This window comes from Orcinus orca, chromosome 2 (genome assembly GCF_937001465.1).
Source record: "Orcinus orca chromosome 2, mOrcOrc1.1, whole genome shotgun sequence".
Classification (NCBI taxonomy): Eukaryota; Metazoa; Chordata; class Mammalia; order Artiodactyla; family Delphinidae; genus Orcinus; species Orcinus orca.
This window is the reverse complement of record NC_064560.1, coordinates 115,648,190-115,672,327: the sequence shown is the minus strand read 5'-3', so window position 1 is coordinate 115,672,327 and position 24,138 is coordinate 115,648,190. Positions and strand designations below refer to the sequence as shown.

The 24,138-nt window shown below is 38.7% G+C and overlaps 2 protein-coding genes across 5 annotated transcripts in view; one reads left to right on the top strand and one right to left on the bottom strand.

The window, feature by feature from the left end:
• SNAP23 (synaptosome associated protein 23) overlaps positions 1-24,138 on the top strand; it is a 35,589-nt gene that overhangs the window by 6,369 nt on the left and 5,082 nt on the right. Inside the window, exons 2-6 of one of the 2 annotated variants that reach the window (XM_049705517.1) lie at positions 6,251-6,618; positions 14,065-14,166; positions 14,742-14,783; positions 15,199-15,247; positions 15,997-16,114. In XM_049705517.1, coding sequence (XP_049561474.1) covers positions 14,110-14,166; positions 14,742-14,783; positions 15,199-15,247; positions 15,997-16,114 — 266 coding nt within the window. In that variant the 5' untranslated portion in view covers positions 6,251-6,618; positions 14,065-14,109. The remainder of the gene's footprint in view (positions 1-6,250; positions 6,619-14,064; positions 14,167-14,741; positions 14,784-15,198; positions 15,248-15,996; positions 16,115-24,138) is intronic. The other variant, XM_004273945.4, reaches the window with a different exon arrangement.
• Positions 10,135-24,138, bottom strand: part of LRRC57 (leucine rich repeat containing 57) — a 27,811-nt gene continuing 13,807 nt past the window's right edge. The window contains exons 7-8 of one of the 3 annotated variants that reach the window (XR_004485418.2): positions 17,256-17,513; positions 10,135-10,479 (exon numbers count right to left, since the gene is read on the bottom strand). The gene's annotated coding sequence lies outside the window, so the exon portion shown is untranslated. The remainder of the gene's footprint in view (positions 10,480-17,255; positions 17,514-24,138) is intronic. The other 2 variants (XR_007475363.1, XR_004485421.2) reach the window with 2 other exon arrangements.

The window sequence follows — 24,138 nt, the reverse complement described above, 5'->3', positions numbered from 1 at the left end:
TGGTTATTTAGACCACTTTGATGATTTTAACACTATAAATAATACTGGGACTAATGTATTTTTGCCTATATCTGTGATTTTCTTCTAAATTGATAAAAGTGGGAAAGGCCAAAGAATAGGGATATTTAAATTTTTCTTGTATTGCATTATCTTTTGAGAGTTTTGATTTTTTTATTAATGTTTATTTATTTATTTTTGTGGTACGCGGGCCTCTCACTGCTGTGGCCTCTCCCGTTGCGGAGCACAGGCTCCGGACGCGCAGGCTCAGCAGCCATGGTTCACGGGCCCAGCCCATGTGGGATCTTCCCGGACCAGGGCACGAACCCGTGTCCTCTGCATCGGCAGGCGGACTCTCAACCACTGCGCCACCAGGGAAGCCCGAGAGTTTTGATTTTTTTTAATCAGCATTTTATTTTCTTAAATAGTGGTCAAGTAAACTTTAATTGTATAGGAGTAAGAATTGAAATGCCCATAGATAACCTGGGCTTGAAAAATACTATTATATCCATTTTTCTTTTGTCATTGGAGCTTGCAACATTTTTTATCTTTTAGAGTTTTTCATTATCAGTCAAAGGTTTGTAGTTATAGCATAGACTTTTGCTGTTAACAAAGTTCTAGAGTGTTCTGAAATTTGTCTACAAAACCAGTGTATGTTTGTAACTTTTCTAATGTTAAAGTGATTTTTACAGAAAATTTAGAAAATACATTATTGTATAAGGCAAATAAAAATCACCTGTAAAGGGCTTCCCTGGTGGCGCAGTGGGTAAGAATCTGCCTGCTAATGCAAGGGACATGGGTTCGAGCCCTGGTTTGGGGAAGATCCCACATGCCGCGGAGCAACTAAGCCTGTGCGCCACAACTACTGAGCCTGCACTCTAGAGCCTGTGAGCCACAACTACTGAAGCCCGTGTTCCTAGAGCCTGTGCTCTGCAACAAGAGAAGCCACTGCAATGAGAAGCCCACGCAGTGCCATGAAGAGTAGCCCCCGCTCGCCGCAACTAGAGAAAGCCCGCGCACAGCAACAAAGACCCAACACAGTATAAAATAAATAAATTTATTTTTAAAAATCACCTGTAAAATTTTTTTTTTTTTTTTTTTTTTTTTTTTTTTTTTTTTGCGGTATGCAGGCCTCTCACTGCTGTGGCCTCTCCCGTTGCGGAGCACAGGCTCCGGACGCGCAGGCTCAGCGTCCATGGCTCACGGGCCCAGCTGCTCCGCGGCATGTGGAATCTTCCCGGACCAGGGCACGAACCCGTGTCCCCTGCATCGGCAGGCGGACTCTCAACCACTGCGCCACCAGGGAAGCCCTGTAAAATTTTTTAAACATTTTTATTCCATGTAATTTAAGATAGGGTGGACCTTCACATTTTGGGCCTTTAGTTTTTAAACTGTACATAGTTTTTAGCGTAGCCTTAAGATTTATTGATGAGAATTACAGTGTTTAACCTTATATAATGACCATTTTAAGTCTTTTCCAAAGGTTAGTGTTTTCAGATATACTAACATAAATAATGAATTTGTTGCCTTATTTAGGTTTCACTTTGTCTTGCATACTTATTAATAATAGCCAGGAGTACCAGTTAAAAAAAAATAATTTTCTCTCATTACAAGAAAGAAAACTTGGAATTTTTTCCCTTTTAAAAATACAGAAAGTCATGTTTACAGAATTCCAAGAAGCTGGAATGAAGAAGTTAATGAAGAAGGGCATCAGGTGTATTTCTTAATGTGGTTGTTCTACCCTATTTTCCGACAACCATTTCTCTTCCTGGAGAAGAAATGTGATTCATTTAATGTAAAATATGTTTTTTATTTCAGTGGTGCCTACTCTATAACTACTATCATTTATTTTAACTAAATCTCTTAACTTAGATTTTACACTGTGGCAGAAAATAGTTTGTTTAGCATAGGAAAAGCTACAAAATTAATGCTTTCCTTCCTATCTTCCTTTTAATTCTTACTCATACTTTTTTTTCTTTTGCTTGACTATTCTTTCTCCAACCTTAAGTCTTTTTTTTTGTTTTTTATTGAAAAACTGAGAGATATTATTGAGATACTATTCACATAACTTAAAATTCCCCATTTTAAAGTATGCCGTTTAGTGGCTTTTATCATATTCATAAGGCTGTGCAGCCATCACCACTAATTCCAGAACATTTCCATCACCCCAAAACAACCCCATACCTATTGGTAGTCAGTCCTACGTCCCCCTAACTGTGGCAACCACTAATCTACTTTCTGCCTTTATGGATTTATCTATCCTGGACATTTCATATAAATAGCATCATACAATATGGGGCCTTTTGTATCTGGCTTTGTTCACTAAGAATAATGCTTCCAAGGCTCATACATGTTGTAGCATGTAAACTTCCTTTCTATGGCTGAATGATACTCCATTGTATGAACGTTTGAGTTTTTTGTTTGTTTTTTAATAAATTTATTTATTTATGTGTGGCTGCGTTGGGTCTTTGTTGCTGTGCACGGGCTTTCTCTAGTTGCAGTGAGCGGGGGCTGCTCTTCGTTGTGGTACGCAGGCTTCTCCTTGTGGTGGCTTCCCTTGTTGCAGAGCATGGGCTCTAGGCGTGCAGGCTTCAGTAGTTGTGGCACGTGGGCTCAGTAGTTGTGGCTCGGGCTCTAGAGCGCAGGTTCAGTAGTTGTGGTGCACAGGCTTAGTTGCTCCGCAGCATGTGGGATCTTCTCAGACCAGGGATTGAACCTGTGTCCCCTGCATTGGCAGGCGGATTCCTAACTTCTGCGCCACGAGGGAAGTCCCAAGTTTTTTGTTTTTTTGGTTTTTTTAAATCTTTGGCTGTGTTGGGTCTTTGTTGCTGTGTGCGGGCTTTCTCCAGTTGTGGTGAGTAGGGGCTACTCTTCGTTGAGGTGCACGGGCGTCTCCTTGCGGTGGCTTCTCTTGATCTGGAGCATGGGCTCTAGGCATGTAGGCTTCAGTAGTTGTGGCACGCAGGCTCAGTAGTTGTGGCACGTGGCACGCAGGCTCAGTAGTTGGGGCTCACAGGCTCTAGAGCGCAGCCTCAGTAGTGGTGTGTGGGCTTAGTTGCTCCACAGCATGTGGGATCTTCCTGGACCAGGGATCGAACCCATGTCCCCTGCATTGGCAGGCGGATTCTTATCCACTGTGCCACCACGGGAGTCCTGGACATTTGAGTTTTTCCCTACTTTTTTTTTAATTGAAGTATAGTTGATTTACAACTATACAAGCATAGTGTACAAGCATAGTGGTTCAATTATTTATTTTTTTAGATTATATTCCATTATAGGTTTTTACAAGATATTGAGTATAATTCCCTGTGCTATACAGTAAATCCACATTGCTTATCTATATTATGTATAGTAGTTTGTATCCGTTAATCCCATACTCCTAATTTGTTCCTTCCCACCTCCCCTTTGGTAAGCATACGTTTGTTTTCTATGTCTGTGAGTCGATCTTTATTTTATATATAGATTCATTTGTATTAGTTTTTAGATTCTACATATAAGTGATATCATATAGTATTTGTCTGACTGATTTCACTAAGCATAATATTGTCTAGGTTTATCCATGTTGTTACAGATGGCAATATTTCATTCTTTTTTATAGCTGGGTAATATTCTATTTTTTATATATATATATATACCATATCTTCTTTATCCATTCCTCTGTCAGTGGGCATTTAGGTTGCTTCCACGTCTTGGCTATTGTAAATAGTGCTGCAGTGAATATTGGGGTGCATGTATCTTTTTGAATTAGAGTTTTCATTATTTTCCAGATACATACCCAGGAGTGGGATTGCTGGATCGTATGGTAGCGCTATTTTTAGTTTTTTAAGGAACCTCCATACTGTTTTCCACGGTGGCTGCACCAATTTACATTCCCACCAACAGTGTAGGAGGGTTCCCTTTTCCCCACACCCTCTCCAGCATTTATTATTTATAGACTTTTTTTTTTTTGCGGTACGCGGGCCTCTCACTGTTGTGGCCTCTCCCATTGCGGAGCACAGGCTCCGGACGCGCAGGCTCAGCGGCCATGGCTCACAGGCCCATCCGCTCCATGGCACGTGGGATCCTCCCAGACCAGGGCACGAACCCGTGTCCCCTGCATCGGCAGGCGGACTCTCAACCACTGCGCCACCAGGGAAGCCCATTTATAGACTTTTTGATGATGGCCATTCTGACCAGTGTGAAGTGATACCTCATTGTAGTTTTAATTTGCATTTCTCTAATAGTCAGTGATGTTGAGCATCTTTTCATCTGCCTGTTGGCCATCTGTATGTCTTCTTTGGAGAAATGTCTATTTAGATATTCTGCCCATTTTTTAAAAAATATTTATTTGTTTGGCTACATCAGGTCCTAGTTGCATCACATAGGATCTTCCTTGCACCGTGTGGGATCTTTCATTGAGGCATGTGGGCTTCTTTCTAGTTGTGGTGCACAGGCTCAGTAGTTGCAGCATGCGGGCTGTCTGGTTGTGGCGCGCACAGGCTCTAGAATGTGCAGGCTTAGTTGCCCCACAGCATGTGAGATCTTAGTACCCCAACCAGGGATCGAACCCACATCCCCTGCACTGGAAGGCAGATTCTTAACCCCTGGGCCACCAGGGAAGTCCCTTCTGCCCTTTTTTTTTTTTTTTTTTTGGTTGCACTGGGTCTTAGTTGCAGCAGGCGGGCTCCTTAGTTGCGGCATGCGGACTCTTAGTTGCATCATGCATGTGATATCTAGTTCCCTGACCAGAGATCGAACCCTGGGCCCCCTGCGTTGGGAGCGTGGAGTCTTTTTTTTTTTTAATTTTTTAAAAAATTAATTAATTTTATTTATTTATTTTTGGCTGCATTGGGTCTTCGTTGCTGTGCATCGGCTTTCTCTAGTAGCGGTGAGTGGAGAGTATTCTTTGTTGTGGTGCGGTGGTTTCTCATTGCGGTGGCTTCTCTTGTTGCGGAGCATGGACTCTAGACGTGCGGGCTTCAGTAGTTGTGGCACGCAGCGGGAGTGCAGAGTCTTAACCACTGCACCACCAGGGAAGTCCCTGCCCATTTTCTAATTGGGTTGTTTTTTGTTGTTGTTATTGAGTTGTATGTTCTGTTTGTTCTGACTGGGTTATTTCCATTATTCTGTCTTCCAGATCACTTATTTTTGTGTCATTTTAGTCAGCTGTTCATTGCTTCCAGATTGCTTTTTTTTTTTTTAGAATGTTTTTTTTTATTTTATTTACTTATTTATTTTGGGCTGCATTGGGTCTTTGTTGTGGTGCACGGGCTTCTCATTGTGGTGGCTTCTCTTGTTGCAGAGCACAGGCTCTAGGTGCGCGGGTCTCAGCAGCCGTGGCGCACAGGCCCAGTTGCTCCGTGGTACGTGGGATCTTCCCAGACCAGGGATCGAACCCGTGTCCCCTGCATTGGCAGGCGGATTCTTAACCACTGCGCCACCAGGGAAGTCCCAGATTGCTTTTTATCTCAGCAATTGAATTATCTGTTTTTGACTAGTTCATTTTTATAGTTTCTAGATCTTTGTAACAGTGACCTGCATTTCTATTGATAATCTTTCTTAATTCAATTAGCATTTTTATTACCACCTTTGAACTCAGGATCTGCAGGGATGGGGCAACTACCAGTGCAAGGCTCTCTTCTCCCTGATTGTTGGCAGGCCAGCAAATGTGCACTCCTCCCAAGTAGAATCTATTCTTCTCCAGCCCTTCATACTGTCATAGTGGTTCTCCCAGCAGCCAACAGGGCTTTTCTCCTTTGCACAGACCCCCAGGACTGGGATGCCCAGATTGTTGCTTGACCTGCTTGTTCCCCAGCGTGTGAGTCTGCCCGTTCAGACCTTCTCTTCCTTCCAGATCCCTCCCAAGGTTTCAGATCCTGACCTGATGCTTTTTTTCTATCCTACTCCATTAAGTGGAGATCTCTCTTGTAGCTTTGGTTGTATAGGAGTTGTTCTGTCAGTTTCCAGCAGTTTTCCCTGAGAATTGTTCCACTTGTAGATGTGTTTTTGATGTGTTTGTTGGGGAGGGTGAGCTCCACGTCATGCTACTCTGCCATCTTCATCCCCCTCTCGGATTTTTCCTACTTTTTGACTATTACGAATAATGCTGCTTTAACACTGGTGTACAAGTTTTTGTGTGGACATATGTTTTCATTTCTAATATATGTAGGAATGAAATTGCTAGATCCCATGGTAGTTCTGTGTTTAACTTTTTGAAGCCTAAGTTGTTCTTGTCCTTTGTCATTAACCTCTATCTATGTTTTTCCTACATTAGGTACCAGAATTGTAACAGGGAGAATATCATCCATTAGTACTTGTTTGTATATTAAAAAATGAAAACTTTTATCTGAAACAGTGATTTTCAACCTTGGCCACACATTGGAAACCTGGAGAGTTTTAAAACTGACTGATGCTTGGCTCCCACCTGCAGAGATTCTTATTTAATTAGTGTGGTCTGCAGCCTTGGCCTCTAAATTTATAAAGGCTCATCAGGTGATTATAACGTGTAACCAAGGCTGGGAATTACTGCTCTAAAATGTGCTTTAAGCATGGAGTTAGACTTGCAACTTGGAAAAGGCAGAAGGCAAGGTGTTGCAGGAAAGAAATTGGGACTTGAGAGGATGGTCATGTCCCAGCTCTCAGGTGAGTCGCTGGGAGGGCCGCTGAATGTGGGTTCTTGGCTTGGCGTAGGAAAGAATTCAAGAGCGCCATAGTAAAGTGAAAGAAAGTTTATTCAGGGAGAGATACACACTCCATAGACAGAGTGTGGGCCATCTCAGAAGGCGAGGGCCCCAAGATACGGGGTTGTCAATTTTTATAGGAGTGGGTAATTTCATAGGCTAATGAGTGGGAAGATTATTCCAGCTATTTTGGGGAAGGGGCAGGGATTTCCAGGAATTGGGCCACCACCCACTTTTTGGCCTTTTATGGTCAGCCTCGGAACTGTCATGGCACCTGTGGGTGTGTCATTTAGCTTGCTGATGTATTATGATGAGCATATACTGAGGCCCGAGGTCTAGTGGAAGTCGACTCTTCCGCCATCTTGGACCTAACCAGTTTATGTAACCAGTTTATGTTGTGTCCTCAGTGGCAATGCCATTCTTTTAAAGGTTGTGCCCAGCCCCCTTCCTGTCTCACAGGGACTTCATGTGTATACAGGTTGACCCTTGAACAAGGTGGGTTTAAACTGGGTGGATACATTTACACTCAGATTTTTTTTTTCCAATAAATACCTACTACAGTACTAACGTAACCCCTGCATTGTTAAAGGGTCAACTGTACTTTTCTTTGGGCAAAGCTGCTACAGATTTGAATGACTTGATAATGTGGTTCTCTACTCTCCATCTAATATGCATAACAGTAATTGAAAACACATGCTCTAGAGCAATCTTCCTGGGTTTCATCCTGGCTCTACTTGTAAAAGTTGCTTAACCTCACTGTTCCTTAGTTTGTACATCTGTAAAATGTGGGATTAAACAGTGTTTGCTAGGGTCGAATGTTTGTGTGTCCTCCCCTCCAAAATTCATATGTTAAAATCGTAATGCTGGATGTGATGGTGTTAGTAGGTAGAGCCTTTGGGCGGTGTTTAAACCATGAGGGTGGAACCCTCATTAATGGGATTAGTTTCTTATAAAAGAGATTCCAGAGAGCTCCTAACCCCTCCCACCATGTGAGGGTGCTTTAAATCATAAAGAGGGCCCTTACAAGAACTTTTTAAATAGCCAGTCTGTGGTATTTTGTTATTGAAGCCTTAATGGACTAAGACAGTGTTGTAAGGATTAAATGAATGTGTGTGTGTATTTATATTTTTTTAATATTTCTTAGAATAGTGTCTTGCATGTATAATGCTTTATAAATATCAACTATTGTAGTTAGAGTCCTCTCAATCCCTACCCACTATCTAGACTTTCAAAACGGTGAGTAAAGATTATTAAAAAGTTAGCTGCCATTTAAAATATTTTTTGTATATTTTTAAATTTTTTCATAATAAAAAGTTGAGAAAGTAGCATAATGACCCTCCATGTATTATTCACCCAGCTTCAGCAATCATGGCCATTCTTTGCATCCTCTATACTCCCACCCATTTCCCCACCTTTGTTGTTTGTTTGTTTTTTCACCACATAGCATATGGGATCTTAGCTCCCCGACCAGGGATCAGACCTGCTCCCCTTGCAGTGGAAGTGTGGAGTCTTAACCACTGGACCACCAGGGAAGTCCCAACTTCAAATTATTTTAAAGCAAATCCTACAGACTTTCATTTATTTATTAATTAATTTATGTATTTATTTTTGATTGTGCCAGGTCTTAGATGAGGCCAGCAGGCTCGTTAGTTGCGGCATGCATGTGGGATCTAGTTCCCTGACCAGGGATCAAACCTGGGACCCCTGCATTGGGAGCGCGGAGTCTTAACTGCTGCGCCAACTGGGAAGTCCCAGACTTTCATTTAAATGGCTTCTCATTTCATACATTTTCTTTGAATCCCTGACGGTGCTGAATGTCAGTAGAAAAGTTAGAGAACAAGAATACACTGGAGGTGAGGGGCTATGACAGAAGATTGACTGTACTCCAGGATGGAGCTGTTGTAAATTCTCAATTACAGCTACGTTCTCTGCTTCTTTATGGGATCCTCTTTTATCCACTTCTTAGTATTTTGCCATGAAAGTACTAAGAACTTATTCAGACTCAGTTAGAACCCACTCCTGCCATATCATGTGAAGTATGTTTCCCAGCCAAACCGTAGCAAGGGCCTTTTCTCTAAACAACTTTTAGCAGTTTAGGACAAATTTTTCCACTGTATTATTTCTATACTTTTATGGTTGGGGTGGGTGATCATCAATTAGTGGATAGAAATGTTTCCACAGATTTACACTTACTGTGAATATGTGCCAACTGGAAGATCTGTCTCAGGAAAGGCTAAGAATTGATATTATGCTTATGAATTAGGGTATAGAATTTATTCCTTGTCCTTGTTTTCTCCAATCTTATAAATCTCTTTTCTTGGTTGTCATAAACTATCATATTTTACAATAAAAATAAATGTATGAAATTTAAAAGTAGTACATTACAAACTATTTGGAAAATTGGAAAAAGAAGAAAAATCACTCTTAATTCTACTATACCACAACAGCCATTGGTTATATTTTGATGATTCCCTTCCAGACTTTTTTCTACCCATATTTTAACCCTCCGGTAATTATAGCACATATTTGATTTTTTTTTTAAGTCTTCTTTGTTCAGTGTATAATATACTAACCTTCATAACCTAAGCCCTTTTGTGGTTTGTGTTTGCCGGCTTTAGCCAGAAAAAAAGAATCATTTAAGGGCAGTCTTTAATTTTTTAGACATGCAAATTTATATATATATTTGTCTAGCTAAGTACCTATCAACCAGAAACTTGGTTTAGTTCTCCATCTTGATGGATTTTTTTTTTTTTTTTGATAACAAGCAGTGAAGTTTAATTAACCAGTACTGAAAGGTGACCTTCATGGACCAGCATCACTTCCATGAGCTGATTGATTAAGTGGGAGAACCACAGGCCTCATGACTGGCATGAAAATAGTATAGCCTATACAGTATCGTCAACTTTAATATTCAAATTTAGTCTTCAGATGGAACAGTTAATTAGTAGCGATTATTTTCAGTTGCATTTACATTGATATCACTCATATTTAACATTGTTACTTTACTTTCGTTTTGCCTACTATTTCTGCTTCCCTAATGATATTGAAATAATGGCTAACACTTGAACATCAGCTATGCTTCAGGCACTGTGCTAAGCACTTTGTGTGGATCATATTTTTTAATCTTCACCAAAAAAGCCTTTGAAATAGATCTGTTATCTCTATCTTACAAATGCAGACACTGAACTTTAGTGGGGATAGGTAGCTTGCCCAGGGTCACACAACAAATACATTTTTGAGGCCAGAATTTGGATGCTGGAGCTCCCACTACTCACCACTGTGCTAGCCTGCTCTGAACAGAAGTTTCTACTTGTTGTAAATACATTAGTTACCATGAAAGTCTAATCAAAATATGCCAAAGAGAATTGCACATTTTATCAAACTGTTAAAGAATACAGTAATAACTGTATGAGTGTAACTCATAGAGCAACTTACATTGTGATTAACTATGTTTTAAGAGAAGGAATAGGCAGGAAACTAATGGTAGAATATTTTAATGCAAAATCCTTGCCTTCCAGTATAAACTGAGTTAATACTTTATAAAATCATTCTTATATTGGTCTTTTCAGGAATCAGTGATTTAAAGTGCTATTTCTTCATTACTTCCTGAGTATCCCTCCATTTTTATCAATGAAGACATGTGGATCTCCTGTTGATTAAGTTCTGAGTCCTTTTTACTTTGTATTCCTTCTTCCCAGTAGTATTATTTTCATTTTCTAAATTAATGTAGATATTTTTCAGGTTCTAAATTATTATAAAACAGATGAAAGCCATGATTACTCTGGTCTTTCTAGTTCTTCCTTCAGTTTAACCATCTTTGAGTCTGTGGAAGAGATAAGATTTCATGGTATTACTATAGAAAGTATCTGAAATTTTGAAATGAGCCATCAGGTAGAGTGCTTAGCCTATATTCTTATATTATATCTTATTAAGGGGTGGTACATCCAACAGTAAGACTATTTACCAGACCATGAGCTAGCCTTGGTTTCAGAGTTGATCCAGCCTTGAATAATAAATCTGCTCTTTACTCAGTCACCTTGGGCAAATTACTTACTTAAACTGAGCCTTAGTTTCCCCACCTATAAAGTGGTATAACAGACATAATGACATATATGAATAACTTAGATGGTTATATGATACATAGTACATGCTCAGTGAGCATTTCTTCCTCCCCTCTCCCCCCAAGGTTTATAATAGAAAAGAAATTAAGAAAGATAACTAGGAGTCTGCTAGTAAGCCCAAATGAACCGTAGTAAGGGAAGTAGGGTGTAAAGGCAATGAGAAAAATCTTACATTTTCATCTCAAAGGCGCACATGTAGCGTAAGTTCCCAGGAGCATTGGGAAAATGACACAGATATTTAATCTATTGGGTTATACCTAAGAAAAGTAAGTTTAATGGGATCTTTGTGTCAAGTGATGTTTCATTTTTCCTTCCCCGCCCCTTCTCTAATTCTCTTTACTCTACCATTCTGGATAGCCTTTCCTGACTGCATGAGAAAAACTTCTGGAGATAATAAATACGAGTAAAGCTATATAGCTAGTTCTAGCTTGCACCCTGCCTGACACTTCTGAGCAGTTTAGTAAAGGCTAAAAGAGCCTAGGGAGTATTATTCTTTGTCTCTCTTTGGCCTTCCCCTTACAATTCTGCTTTGTCTCACTTACTCCCATTTACTATAATAATGTGCTCAACATCCTCAAAAATCCAGAGTAGAGAAGTCTTAGGCAGCTCTGTCCTGATATCAGCATGCCAAACATGTGAGAACTTTACAGAAGTCTGTTTCTTGTTTGTGTGTCATCTGCTCAGGGAGGGAAAAAAAGAAGTACTAGGCAGCACTTTGAGTTCACTTAAAAGGTGTGTCCTAAAACATGGCACCACTGCTATGCCAGGAGTGACTCTTCACATCTGCTTCCCAGCTATATCTGCCTTTTTTTTTTTAATCTGCCTTTTTGATAATTAAAGGCAAGGACTCTTGGAATCTTTTAAGTTTGACAGAGGTCAGTTTTACATTCAAGCCTCTCTTTGAACCTACATGGAGTTTTGCTCATAGTTACTAGGAGAATAACAAATATTGACTTGTAATTGGCAAGAATCACTTCTAGGAGTAGAATTACAAAATTATACAGTTTGAGAGATCTGAGCTTCCTTACTCCCAAAATATCTTCCTACCCATAGTATACTATATCGGAAAACCTAATCGGGATGTCATTTCCAGATACTAACTGATTAGTGTGTATTGCTTTTCTTAACACTTTCTGCTCTGTGGGGCATTTAGGAGTTTCACGTGAGAGGGATAGATAACTTTGGAGCGTACCGCCTAGGAAGGACAGGCTTTGAAAGGAACCTTGTGTGGGAAAGCACGAGACTGCCTGGGCAGGCAGATGGGGATATTATAGAAAGGAAAAGCATACAAAAATGGTGGGAGGGTACAAAGGAACTTCCTTTTCTTTTTATAATTACAACTATGAAAGATTGACAGAAGAGAAACTGTAGCATAATCATATGTGTGATTAAAGCTAAAGTCTCATAAACAATTAGCAAGGTAATAAAGCATGTGGTTCTGTTTATGCTTATATCTAATGAATGATCAGTTCTTAATTTAAGAGAGGCCTTTATATCTTGATTATGTATCTTAGTATATGAACCTTTTGGCAGAGCCACAGTCCTACTATGGCATACAAGCTATGAGATTAAATTTGCAACTTTTGGCAATTTAATAATTTTAATAACAGTAGTTTTATGAACATTAATGTCTTTAATCAAGGCTCAAAATCTTAATTAAATCCTGAAATGGTTAGCAATGACAGTAGAATTATAAACAAGGCTCTAAATGTAATGCCTTCCTGTCCTAGGAATGGGATATTGTCGCTTTTTGTTTAGATGGTTCTAATAAAAGTGTTGGTTAGCTACGGATGTGACTAAAAATATCTGTATGTGACCAGCAGGCCATTCTAAATCATACACATGTAATGGCAATTTTTGGTTTGTGGTTCTAGTGTTGATTCGAAGGCTTTGTGCTACTATTACATGTAGCTTTGTTTCTAAGATCCACTTAAATGAGCGTACATCTTGTTTTTCTACTTATTTGTTCATTCAGCACACATTTACTGGGGTACGAACTGTCAGATCCTGTTAGGTGTTAGAGGTACAAAGATATAATAAAATCCTTTCCCTCCAAGTGTTCAGTACTAAGAAGTTAACAAAGTTCCCTGCTCGTCAGTGAGTGTACTCCATGGCAGGATTTCTCAACCTGAGCACTTTGACATTTTGGGCCAGATAATTCTTGTTGTGGGACTGTCCCAAGGAGCATTATAGGAGGTTTAGCAGTATCCCTGGCCTCTACCAACCAGATGCCAGTAACATTACTCCTCCTTACCGCCCACCCCCAACTCCTGGCAATCAAAAAATTCTCCAGACATTGCCACATGTCCCCTGGGGATAAATCCAGAATGTGAACCACACTTTTATATGTGTGATTGACAAAGGGCTTTGGTAAAATTGGTTTTCAAATTTTTAATAACGAAGCTAGCAAATGTAATAAAAAGAAAACAACCTAGGTAAGTCACACAGTGCTTATTACTCCACATGACTGCTCAAAGAAGAATACTATACAACAGTGTATCGCTGTTAATATTAGAGGGCAGGACTCTTGGAATCTTCACCTATTAAAAGTTTTATGTTTCAGTTTGAATGTCTGTGAGATCACTTCCTGAGTTACTATGAGTTACTAAGTTACTAAGTATAGAAGAATAATTGTACAGTTTCTTAGGGACTTCACTAAAATAACAGACCATACAGTAATTGGAAAGGGAGAGTCTACTCTTAATAAAAACTAGGTCTTTTCTGAGCTCTCTGTATCAGCATTATCCTTTTCTTGTTAAGAATGAAAGTATTTCATTTTTTCCAATGAGTAGCCTGGACAACTGGCACATTTTTAGAATGTTTCCTGTGCTTTGCAGGCACAGGACTTTGAATTTGTTACTTTACTAATGGAACACTACCTGACTTCAACTTCTTCACCTTATTGCTTTTCCATATTCAGACAATGTACCAAGAACATTGTACAACCAGGAATTCATTTTAATAGTTTCTTGAAGCTTGTCTTCTAGTAATGCCTTCCTTCTCAAAGTAGAAGGACCACTTTCCTATTAGAAACAGTGCTTCACTGGAAGTCCTGAAACCTGAGTTTTAGTTTCACCTCTGGTAATAACTAGCATTTAAGCATTTACTTACCATCTCTCAGCCTTAATTTCTTCACCTGAAATATAGATAGATAGGTAGATAGATAGATAGATAAATAGATAGGGATAAAGATAGGCTATTTTACTGTGTTTTCCAAGTATCCTAAATTCCATAAATATACACTCTTTGCTCAAACAAACTTGTTTTTTGTGTCCTTATTCTTACAGAATATCCACATTTCAGTTTCTCCACCTATCAAGTTTTAATTCATCATGGATAATCTGTCAGCAGAAGAAATTCAGCTGAGGGCTAACCAGGTTACTGATGAGGTAAAGGTTTTACTTGGAATAAGTAATAATTCTCTTTCAGTTTTCACAGTGGAAGGATGAGAGGACCTTCTTAGAAGACCATTTTGGCTTCTTCCTAGTCTCTTTATATCAAAGAATGCATTTGCTCTAGAGCGCCATTACTAGCTCCTTATTTTTTCAACTCATCAAAAAGCTAAATAAATGAAAACAATTTGTATGTTTTTTTTTGTTTTTTTTTTAGTCATTACTGAACAGTTACTTACAACAAAGATATTCTAGATTTGAGGAATTCTGACATTTAATTTTAACAGAATTTTCTAGTATCTGTGTAATATACCTAGATTTCTGCTTACATTAAATTTTTTATAAATCCCATTAACTTTACCTTCCAAATTTTCTCTTAAGGACCATCTGGTAGGAAGAAAGTAACCAAAATTATAGTAATAAGCTTTCTTTTTTTGTTTTAAAGGGAGAGGTGGATGGGCTGGCAATCTTTAAAAATAGAGTAGCATTATGAATATGGCCTGTGTTCAGATTTTGGGCGGGGGGGGTAGGGGAATTGTTGTAGAATGCTGAAACTCTGTGTTTTTTCCTAGTCTCTGGAAAGTACAAGGAGAATCCTGGGTTTAGCCATTGAGGTAAGAAGGTGTTTAATCATCAAGTTAAGTATAGTAACTGTATAGAAGGGATTCTGATAGCACAGGCTGGAATTACTGTTAAGAATCAGAAGGGTATTGTATCAATAAGCTTTATTATTTGAAACCAGCAATTGCTGAAATTGTCAAACCATGCAGTAATGGGCCTTTCTGTTTTTCTAATTGATAGTATTGGAATATGACAAGGAAGACAATTCACCATGAGTCTGCGACTTCTTTTGGGGGGTTAATATGTTAAAGTGTGTTGGTTTGGGGAGATTAGTTTCCTCTGTAGCTCTAGTCCTCTGAGAAACTTAAGTTTCTAATGATTCTCTCTTGCTGTTTTTCAGACTTTGTAGGTTCTGTTTCTGTTTTGTTTTTATTTTGCTGTGCTCTCAGCGTTTTTCCCTTCTTTTAGTCTCAGGATGCAGGAATCAAGACTATCACTACGCTGGATGAACAAGGGGGTGAGTTGCAGGCATTGGCAGAAATTCTTGATTTGATTTAGGATGCCAGAAAGCCTTTTCAGATCAGCCGTGTATAAAATTAATTAAGCCTTTGGGAGTACCTTCCCTTTGTAAGATAAGAGTGACATTTTACTTCTTTTCTGCTGATTTGAATTATATCATGTTTGTTGCCTATTTGAGGTGGGGGCCACAATACCCCATTGTATACCAAGTATTTATTATGTAGCAGGGCTTATTGTGTGTATTGGTCGTACATGAACTAGACATTATGATATTTTTGCATCATTTTCAGAAATCAAGTTAAGTCCTTAAATAGGTCAGATTCAGGCAGGCTTGGAAACATTCTGTTTGATTTGGCCCTGAGCAATCTGGTCTAGTTTTTATTAATCTTATGACAGCCTTCAGGTTTTGAGCCTATCCAATAATAGAAATGCTGGGGATCTGGTCTAGTCACAGTACACTTAATTTGGTTGCAGAAGTGATGTCTAAACCAATCCTCACATGCTCCTATTATACAAATTTCTTTAGAACAAATCTTTCCACAGTCAGAGGCCAGGTGCCCCAGGATCAGTATGTGAAAGACTATTTTCATTCTGGACAGTCTGTAATACCATCTGGCCCTGATACAGTCACTGTGATGGGTTATTGGTGGATTCGAGGTTAAAGTTTTTGCTGTTCCATCATAATGGCGTTTTCTGGTTGGCACCGTGAATGTAAGACAAAATGTAACTTCCACAACTTATTCTTAGAACAACTAAAACGCGTAGAAGAAGGCATGGACCAAATAAACAAAGACATGAGAGAAGCAGAGAAGACTTTAACAGAACTAAACAAGTGCTGTGGCCTTTGTGTATGCCCCTGTAATAGGTGAGTTGATAAATCAAGACCTTTTTCAAATAAATCTAAAGTGAGAGCACACCCCTCCCCACCTCCCAATAAGTATGACAGGGCCTAAATAAGGAACTTTGTTAGATCAAGTGAAGCTGCTTCTCCTTCAGTCAGATCAAACTTTTTGTATAAATGGGCATGTTCACTGCAAACCATCGCTTAAATTTGATCAATCTTTCGATCAAGTCCCAATTTCATTTTTTAATAATACAAGAAAAGGTTAGGAAATATACATCTGGGTAATACAGAGCAGGATAGAATTAGTGTCTTTTCCCTTCAAATAAGGAGAATTAACAAAATATATGTTCTGTGGTAGGCACATGAGGGATGGTCAAGGGAATAAAGGACTTGGATCCTGGCTTCAAAAGACTTACCATGTGGTTGGCTATATGAGAGAGAATAGCAAAAAGTAAGAACTATATAAATCTAGGGCTAGATCATGTGATATCAACTGAGGCTAAAGGTATAGAACTGATAAAGGTTGGTTTGGAGACCATCTTATAGGAGAGATAGGACTTGAGTTGGGCTCTGAATGACTAGAAAGATCTGGATGGACATGAAAGAAGTGGGAAGACATTTCCTGTGGAAGATTTAATTTAAGTAAAGATTACAGAGGAGCTTGACTTAACTGTACTACATGATTCACATAGATGAGAAGTGGAAAATAATACATAAGTAGGCAATAGAGGAACTTTGAATGCCAGCCTAAGGGGTTGATTGATTGGAGTATATAACCGCACACCAAGAAACTAGTTAGGAACCTTTTGTAAACTAGGCCTGTGGGGTATAACTTTATCATCAAGATTAGAGAGAAAAATGTAAGTCAAAAAAGTTCACGTTAAATCAACTGATTATATATCAAACATGAAGAAGGAAACATTAAAGAAGACTGAAGATTTGAGGCCTCTAGTAAACTAGGAGATGAAAAGTCTTCAAATTATTTGTGTATAGTGTATGAGATTATACTTGACGGAAAGGAATTCATTCTTTTTAGTGACTTTATTATTAACATTTAAATTCTCTACTTAATCTTGGATAATACAAACTCCATGGTGTTGACAAAAGTACATGTATTCAGACAAAGATGAGGAGTCATTAACAAAGCAACTTTGAACTTTACCTTTGGCTGAAATGACGTTGTCTGGAGATTGAGTGACTATCCTTTCTGCTGAGAGTATTCATTTTTAAAGAGCTTTGTAAGCATTACTGCTTCCATCCAGTTGTCTCAACTGGTGTGGTAAACCAAAAATGAGATACGAAGGTTTACAGACTCTCAGCATTTGTTTACTCCTCAAAGGAGTTAGGAATGGAGGAGGTTTTGCTCTGTCATGCTTTCAGATAAGTGTTTCATGTGACAGCATTCTCTGTGCCATTTCTACTGGAGAAAATAGAGTTAAATTACTTGTTGGTCAACTTTAGTGTTTGTTTTGGGCATAAGAAGCTAAGAAAGACAAGTCTGTTGACCTGTTTAGACCTTGGTTGACTCTCCAAAAGTGCATATTTTAATAACTATGACCTGCGAATCAGGGTTTAGCAGATTACTTTCAGCAAACAAGTTAGAAATGTACAGATTTTTTTTAATCTAAACTCTTTTTTTAACTATGTTTCACGAACTTACTTGCACTTTTCTCCTATGTTCTATGTACCCTCTTGGAAGAGTTCAGGGGAAAAGGTAAATGAACTTCATTGAGATACATATTAAGAGAAGAGCAAGGAAGAGGAAGTCCTCCCTAGAACCTAGAGCAAATTATCTCTGATGAGTAGGAAGAGCAGGGAATAAGGTGGTCTGATATCATAAAAAGTGGGAAATGGAGCTACATAAGTATTAATTTTATTTTTCTTTGTGTACCCAGACAAGCATAGGCAGGATTTTCTTGGACAGTCTGAGAGAGAAGGTAGTATGGTCCTGAGTATGGTCCTGAAGCAGTCCGTCGTCAGCCTCTAACCTCAGCAGAGCCCTTTCCTAGTGGGTCAAGAGAAGAAAGCACTTCGTAACAGTTGGAATCAAGGGGCTCCTATAACAGAACACTTGTTCTCTGAAGAGGAGAGAGTAGTGTTTCACTTTAAATATTCCGATTTTAATTGCCTCCCTTCCATCCATCTCTCCTTTACACCATTGAGTCCTTGCCCTCTATGGTATCTCTTGTCCTCAGCTTTATCTATTTTCACTCCTGCCAGGGGCGTGATCTTTCTAAGCTTAATCTGCTAATCTGTGTTTCAGTTAGGCTTATCATATAAATAGCCATAACATGAGCTTCTGAAAGGCAGAGACGGTATCTTAGTCTTCTGTATAAAGCTAGTACTAATTCTGGTACTAGTAATAACAACTCAGGTCCACAGTCTCCTATCTGCCATTTAGAAATCTAAAAAACTCTGAGAGCCAAAGGTTTGTTTTTTTCGGAATGTAGTGCCACAACTTATTAATTAGGCTACGAGATGTAACCTGAACTGAAGCTATTTAATAGTCTTTATTACACTTAGCATAAATGTTAATCTGTTTCACTGCAGAAATATTGATGTATGTGATTGTGTGGTACTGCTCAAAATGTCTCACATCCAAAGGTTTGCATGAGAGTTGTGAGCCTGTATATTAATTTAGGCTCTTACTATCCTGAGCACTTTAAATTTAATCCTTACAATACCCTTAATATGAGATAGTTCCTCTTATTATCACCATTTTACATATGGGGAAACAGAGGCATAAGGAGGCTACACTAACAAGTGGAAGAGCTGAGATTCAAAACCAGGCAGAGCCCTAGTTTTTAACTGTATGCTACATTGCTTGACTGGCAAGAAAAGAATGAACCTTTTTGTTGTTGCTTTTGTTAGATGCATTACTATATAGAAAATATCTTGAGTAGATTTGTTCTTTGAGATTTCTTTTTTTAGTAGTATTCATTAAAGCCATATCAGCAGATCTTTTTCTAATAAGACATGGAAATAACTTCACTTAACAGAACCCTATATTAGAAGTGAATTTTAATTTTAGCTAATTCTTTTTAAAGGACTACTAGAATTTGAAAACAGACTACCAGGATTAAACTTTAAAATTGTGAATAAATGTCATTCTTTTAGCTTGCTACTATTTGAATCCTAAAAGCAAAATAGAACAGATCCTTATTAAAAATCCTATATCTTTTTCAGTAAGTTTGGGGTTTTTTTGTTTTGTTTTGTTTTGTTGTTTTGGCCGCGTCACACTGCTTGCGGAATCTTAGTTCCCTACCAGAGATCGAACCCAGGCCCCTGGCAGTGAAAGCACCCGAGTCCTAACCACTGGACCTCAAGGGAAGTCCCTTTGTCAGTAACTTTGATAAGTTGTAATTCTAATTAACGAGTTTAAAAAGAGGCAGGTTTAAAATGGGAAGTCTCAGAATAGTAAACTGCCTGATGTCCCACTTTAACCATTGTCAGACAAAGTATTCCTCTGTCTTAACCTGCCTCTCTTCATTCTGTGCTTAAAATGTCAAACATATTGGCACATAGTTTGAAGACAGGTTGGTATTTCTGGACCACTTACTAGAGAAGTTGAAAATTGGTACTACAGGTTTTATACTATTGAATCTTATGTCATATTAAAATGTAAATATTCAACTCTGATTAGTTAAAATAAATATTGAATTACTGTATTTTAGTCAACATTTGAGTGCTTCCTCCATCCTATTCACTGGAGATACAAAGTATTTGCCTTCTCTTCATGTTAATTTTCATAATTTTAGGACAGAATATCATCATTCAGACTTTCTTAGGAAAAACGAAGTATGCTCTGGTTTAAATAGTTTTCATGTTTTTCTTTTTATCTAGATTTTCAGATGTTGGTTGTTTCTATGAAACCAGGCAGGAATTTAAATGCATTATGCTTTGAAAACTAAACCTGTTTCTGTTCTGTTTGATTGGCATTCACTGTTTTCTGCATTTCATTCTCTCACCTAATCTCTTCCTTTCTAATATGCTTACTAAAAATGAAGATTTAACATCAGAAGCTGAGCTCAATAACTGATCAAAGGGAACTTTAAGATGCAGTCTTGTGGCGCAATTTGGGCTGTTAACCTGCTATCTAAAGGTGATGCTTCAAATGGCTTTTCTGTGCATGTGCATGGATTTTGTGAATGGTAGAGACTCTTAAAAGCTGTGCTGTGGTGTGTAATGTAAAGTGAATTTGTTCTTGATGAGTGCTGTCTGCCAGAAGATGGATTGACGAAAGGATCTTAATTTATAATACCACCCTTTGACTAATGGCTCTGATACTAAGTTTTTGCTAAAAAACACTTAAGATTATAAAAGTAAAAACACCCCTAAAGTTTCCTAAGAAGTTTTAAATAGGTTGATCTTTGTAGAGAATTGCTGCATTCTAGTTCTAATCAAAGGGAAGGGAATTCAGGCTAAATACATAGACTTTGATTTCAGCTTCCTTTCTTCTGTTAAGTTTTCCTACTCCTTTCTGGTTCCAGAATCAATATTTCCTCTCTTGAAGTATTGCTTCTAATGATTTTGGATTCCCCATGATTTAGGCCACTACCAAATTGAGGAATTAACTGCCAATGTAAGTCATCTTAAATGCCATTTGGAACAAGGTGGGATATAAATTTTAAATGTTGCCATATCTAGTTACCTCCTTTTTTTAAATAAGGGTTTACCCTCTTTATATATATTATCATCTGTTCCATAATACCTATTATGTCATGTGTTAGCTTGCTGTGGTTTCGTACTGAATTAATGCAGCGCTAACTAATCTTAATTTTTTTATGGAAGTTAACCCTCTAGTCAGCCTACTGTTTATTATAATGTTTGACTCCTAAATTTTGGATCTTTATTGGGACTATGAATACCATGGTTAAATGTTAGAAAATTGTTTGATTTCTACCCTTTGTTTCTTGCCCTTCTTTTTCTTCTTTCCTATAACCTGATCACCTCTCTCCCCGCCCTCCGCCCCCCAGCTTGGGCTTTCTTTTTGCTATTTTATTCAGTTAGTACTAATGTTGACAACCAAAACTCAAAAAAGAAATTGTTAAAGTTACTGTGTTCATATCCTGATACTTGTTTTCTATATTTATAGCAGCTTCTTAAGGGATATTTCAAATTCTTATTTCAAACATGCCATTTTTGAATGTGATATTTATCTGAAAAAATGTAGTAGTTAAAGATGATTAAACTCTTCAAAACTGACAGTCAGGGGTAAATCTAACTTTCTAGATGGAGTTCTTAATTGCATTAAAATCTACCACAAATTTGCTTTAAGCATTTTATTATGAAATCTAATTTCTTCCCAGAGGGGCTGTTAATTTTGTTATGCAGAAGAGTTCTGTTGCAAATCAGAACCATTTCTTTCTTACTATAGACCAGAAACAACCCTGGCCTAGATGTCTTTTTTTTTTTTTTGCGGTACGCGGGCCTCTCACTGTTGTGGCCTCTCCCGCTGCGGAGCACAGCCTCTGGACGCGCAGGCTCAGTGGCCATGGCTCATGAGCCCAGCCGCTCCGCGGCATGTGGGATCTTCCCAGGCCAAGGCACGAACCCATGTCCCCTGCATTGGCAGGCAGACTCTCAACCACTGCGCCACCAGGGAAGCCCTAGATGTCTTTTTATATAGCTATATTCCAACTATATTCGGCTGCTTGTAGATCTCAAAGCTAGGGAATGTTAATGGGCTATAAGAATAAACATGCCAATTGGTAATCTGTGCAATTAAAGACATGAACTTTTAACTAAGGATCAGGTTGAGTTGAAACCAAAGAACAAAAATATTTGTCTGGGCTTCCCTGGTGGCGCAGTGGTTGAGAGTCCGCCTGCCGATGCAGGGGACACGGGTTCGTGCCCCAGTCCAGGAAGATCCCACATGCCATGGAGCGGCTGGGCCCGTGAGCCATGGCCGCTGAGCCTGCGCGTCCGGAGCCTGTGCTCCGCAACGGGAGAGGCCACAGCAGTGAGAGGCCCGCATACTGAAAAAAAAAAAAATTGTCTAATGCTTTACAGAACAATTTTACATCTATTATCAACAGCCCTGTGACTTATTAAGTACTGTTATCATCTTAGTTTTACATATAAGGAAAAGATGCCCAGAGATGGAAGTTTGCATAAGGTTCTGTAGCTACTGAATGACAGGTCTAGGATTGGGATTCAATTTACTCTAAATCTTGTGGCTTAAAAAAAAAAATTTGTGTATACGTTCACTTCCTCCAGATTAATTCCTCAGTGTCCCAATATATAGTAATACTAAGGTGTACTACCATAGTAATCTAAAATATTCCTTCTACAACAGATTGGAAGTCTCTTAGAACAGTGTTTCTCTTCCTGGTTGGGCAGCTAGATGACCTATTGAATTTAAATAAAATCATAGTTACAACAGAAGATTCCCAGGCTCCATCAGACAAAAATTGAAGTAGAATTTTCAGAATGTAGCCTGAAATACACATCTGTGTATTCAGAATCATCCAGGTCACTTTGGTGCTCAGTCAAGTTTAGGAAATACTACCTTTTAAAGTACTTAAGACCCTTTGAAGGAAGACAAATTAGATTAAAACCATTGTTGTTTTTATTAGATACTCAGCTCTCTGACAATGCCCTTAAAAACAGGTGTCTTTAAGGGTTTTACAACTCAGTGGGAGAAGCTCCAGGGTAACAGCATGTGGCAGGACCTTGAGCAAGCAGAAGGCATTATTACCTGGAGTAGAGGTGCTGAAAGAGACATGGAACTATCACAAGGATGAAGATATGAAATCAACAGCATATAAAAATCACTGCTTTATAAACATGCAGAGCATGTCAAAACTGCATGAAAAAGTAGTGCAGAGATTTTTTCCCCAATCCATTTGAAAATAAATGTGACAATTCAAGTCAGCTTTTTGTACCTTTTCCCCTTGATATTGGAAGAACATCAAAGATCCAGTCCTCTTAAAGGGAGAAGGGTTTGATAACCAGTCTGATTCTTTATTTATAAACTATGCTTTAATTGGACCTCATTCACAATATCATGTTAAAACAATTCGTTTGCATCTTATATCTAATTGAAGGAAGAATTCTCAGAAGTTGAAGGAATTTCAAATATTATTTCTTAAGGTTGAGGAGGTTGGAGCATGTGTATATCCCTTACTAGACCAAGAGCCCACAAGTCTGTCCCAACCCAGTGCTTCTGTGCTAAGACTCTCAGAAGCACAGTGTCTTATTATTTAGTGACATTAGAATTCCAGCCTTCAATCTTTGACCTGTTTTACAGTCTAACATCCTGATAAAAGCCTCACTTATATTACTTCTATTAATATTTCTGGTTAACTTTCTGATAAACTTATATGTTGTTTATTTTGCTTGGTTGCTATTACTCTGCTTCAGAATTTTGCCTGAGACCCATCTTATTAACAAAGAATACACGTAAATGGGTTTTTTACTAAACAGAAATTATTTATAAATATTCATTTAAATAATGTGTATATCAGGGACTTCCCTGGTGGTCCAGTGGTAAAGAATCTGCCTTCCAATGCAGGGGATGCGGGTTCGATCCCTGGTCAGGGAACTAAGATCCCACATGTCACGGGGCAATTAAGTGCACATCACAACTACTGAGCTCGTGTGCCTCAACTAGAGAACCCGCGTGCTGCAAACTACAGAGCCCACACACTCTGGAACCTGAGCGCCACAGCTGCAGAGCCCACATGCCCTGGAGCCTGCGCTCCACAACTAGAGAAGAGAAAACCTGCACGCCACAACTAGAGAGAAGCCCGCGCATTGCAAGGAAAGCTCCCGCATGCCTCAACGAAGATCCTGTGTGTCGCAACTAAGACTCGATGCAACCAAAAAAAAAAAAGTAGTACTAAATAATGTGTATCCCACCTTGTTCCAGGAAGGATTTAACATGGCTTATTAATGACTAAATTGATTTATTAAACATATAGTACCCTTTCTGTGGCATTGATGATTAAGGTCTAAGATCCAATTCTAGGTTTGCCAAACATGAATCCTCACAGGATCCTATTAAGAAAGGAGCCACTGCTTTCCTAAAATCTCTCCTTTGC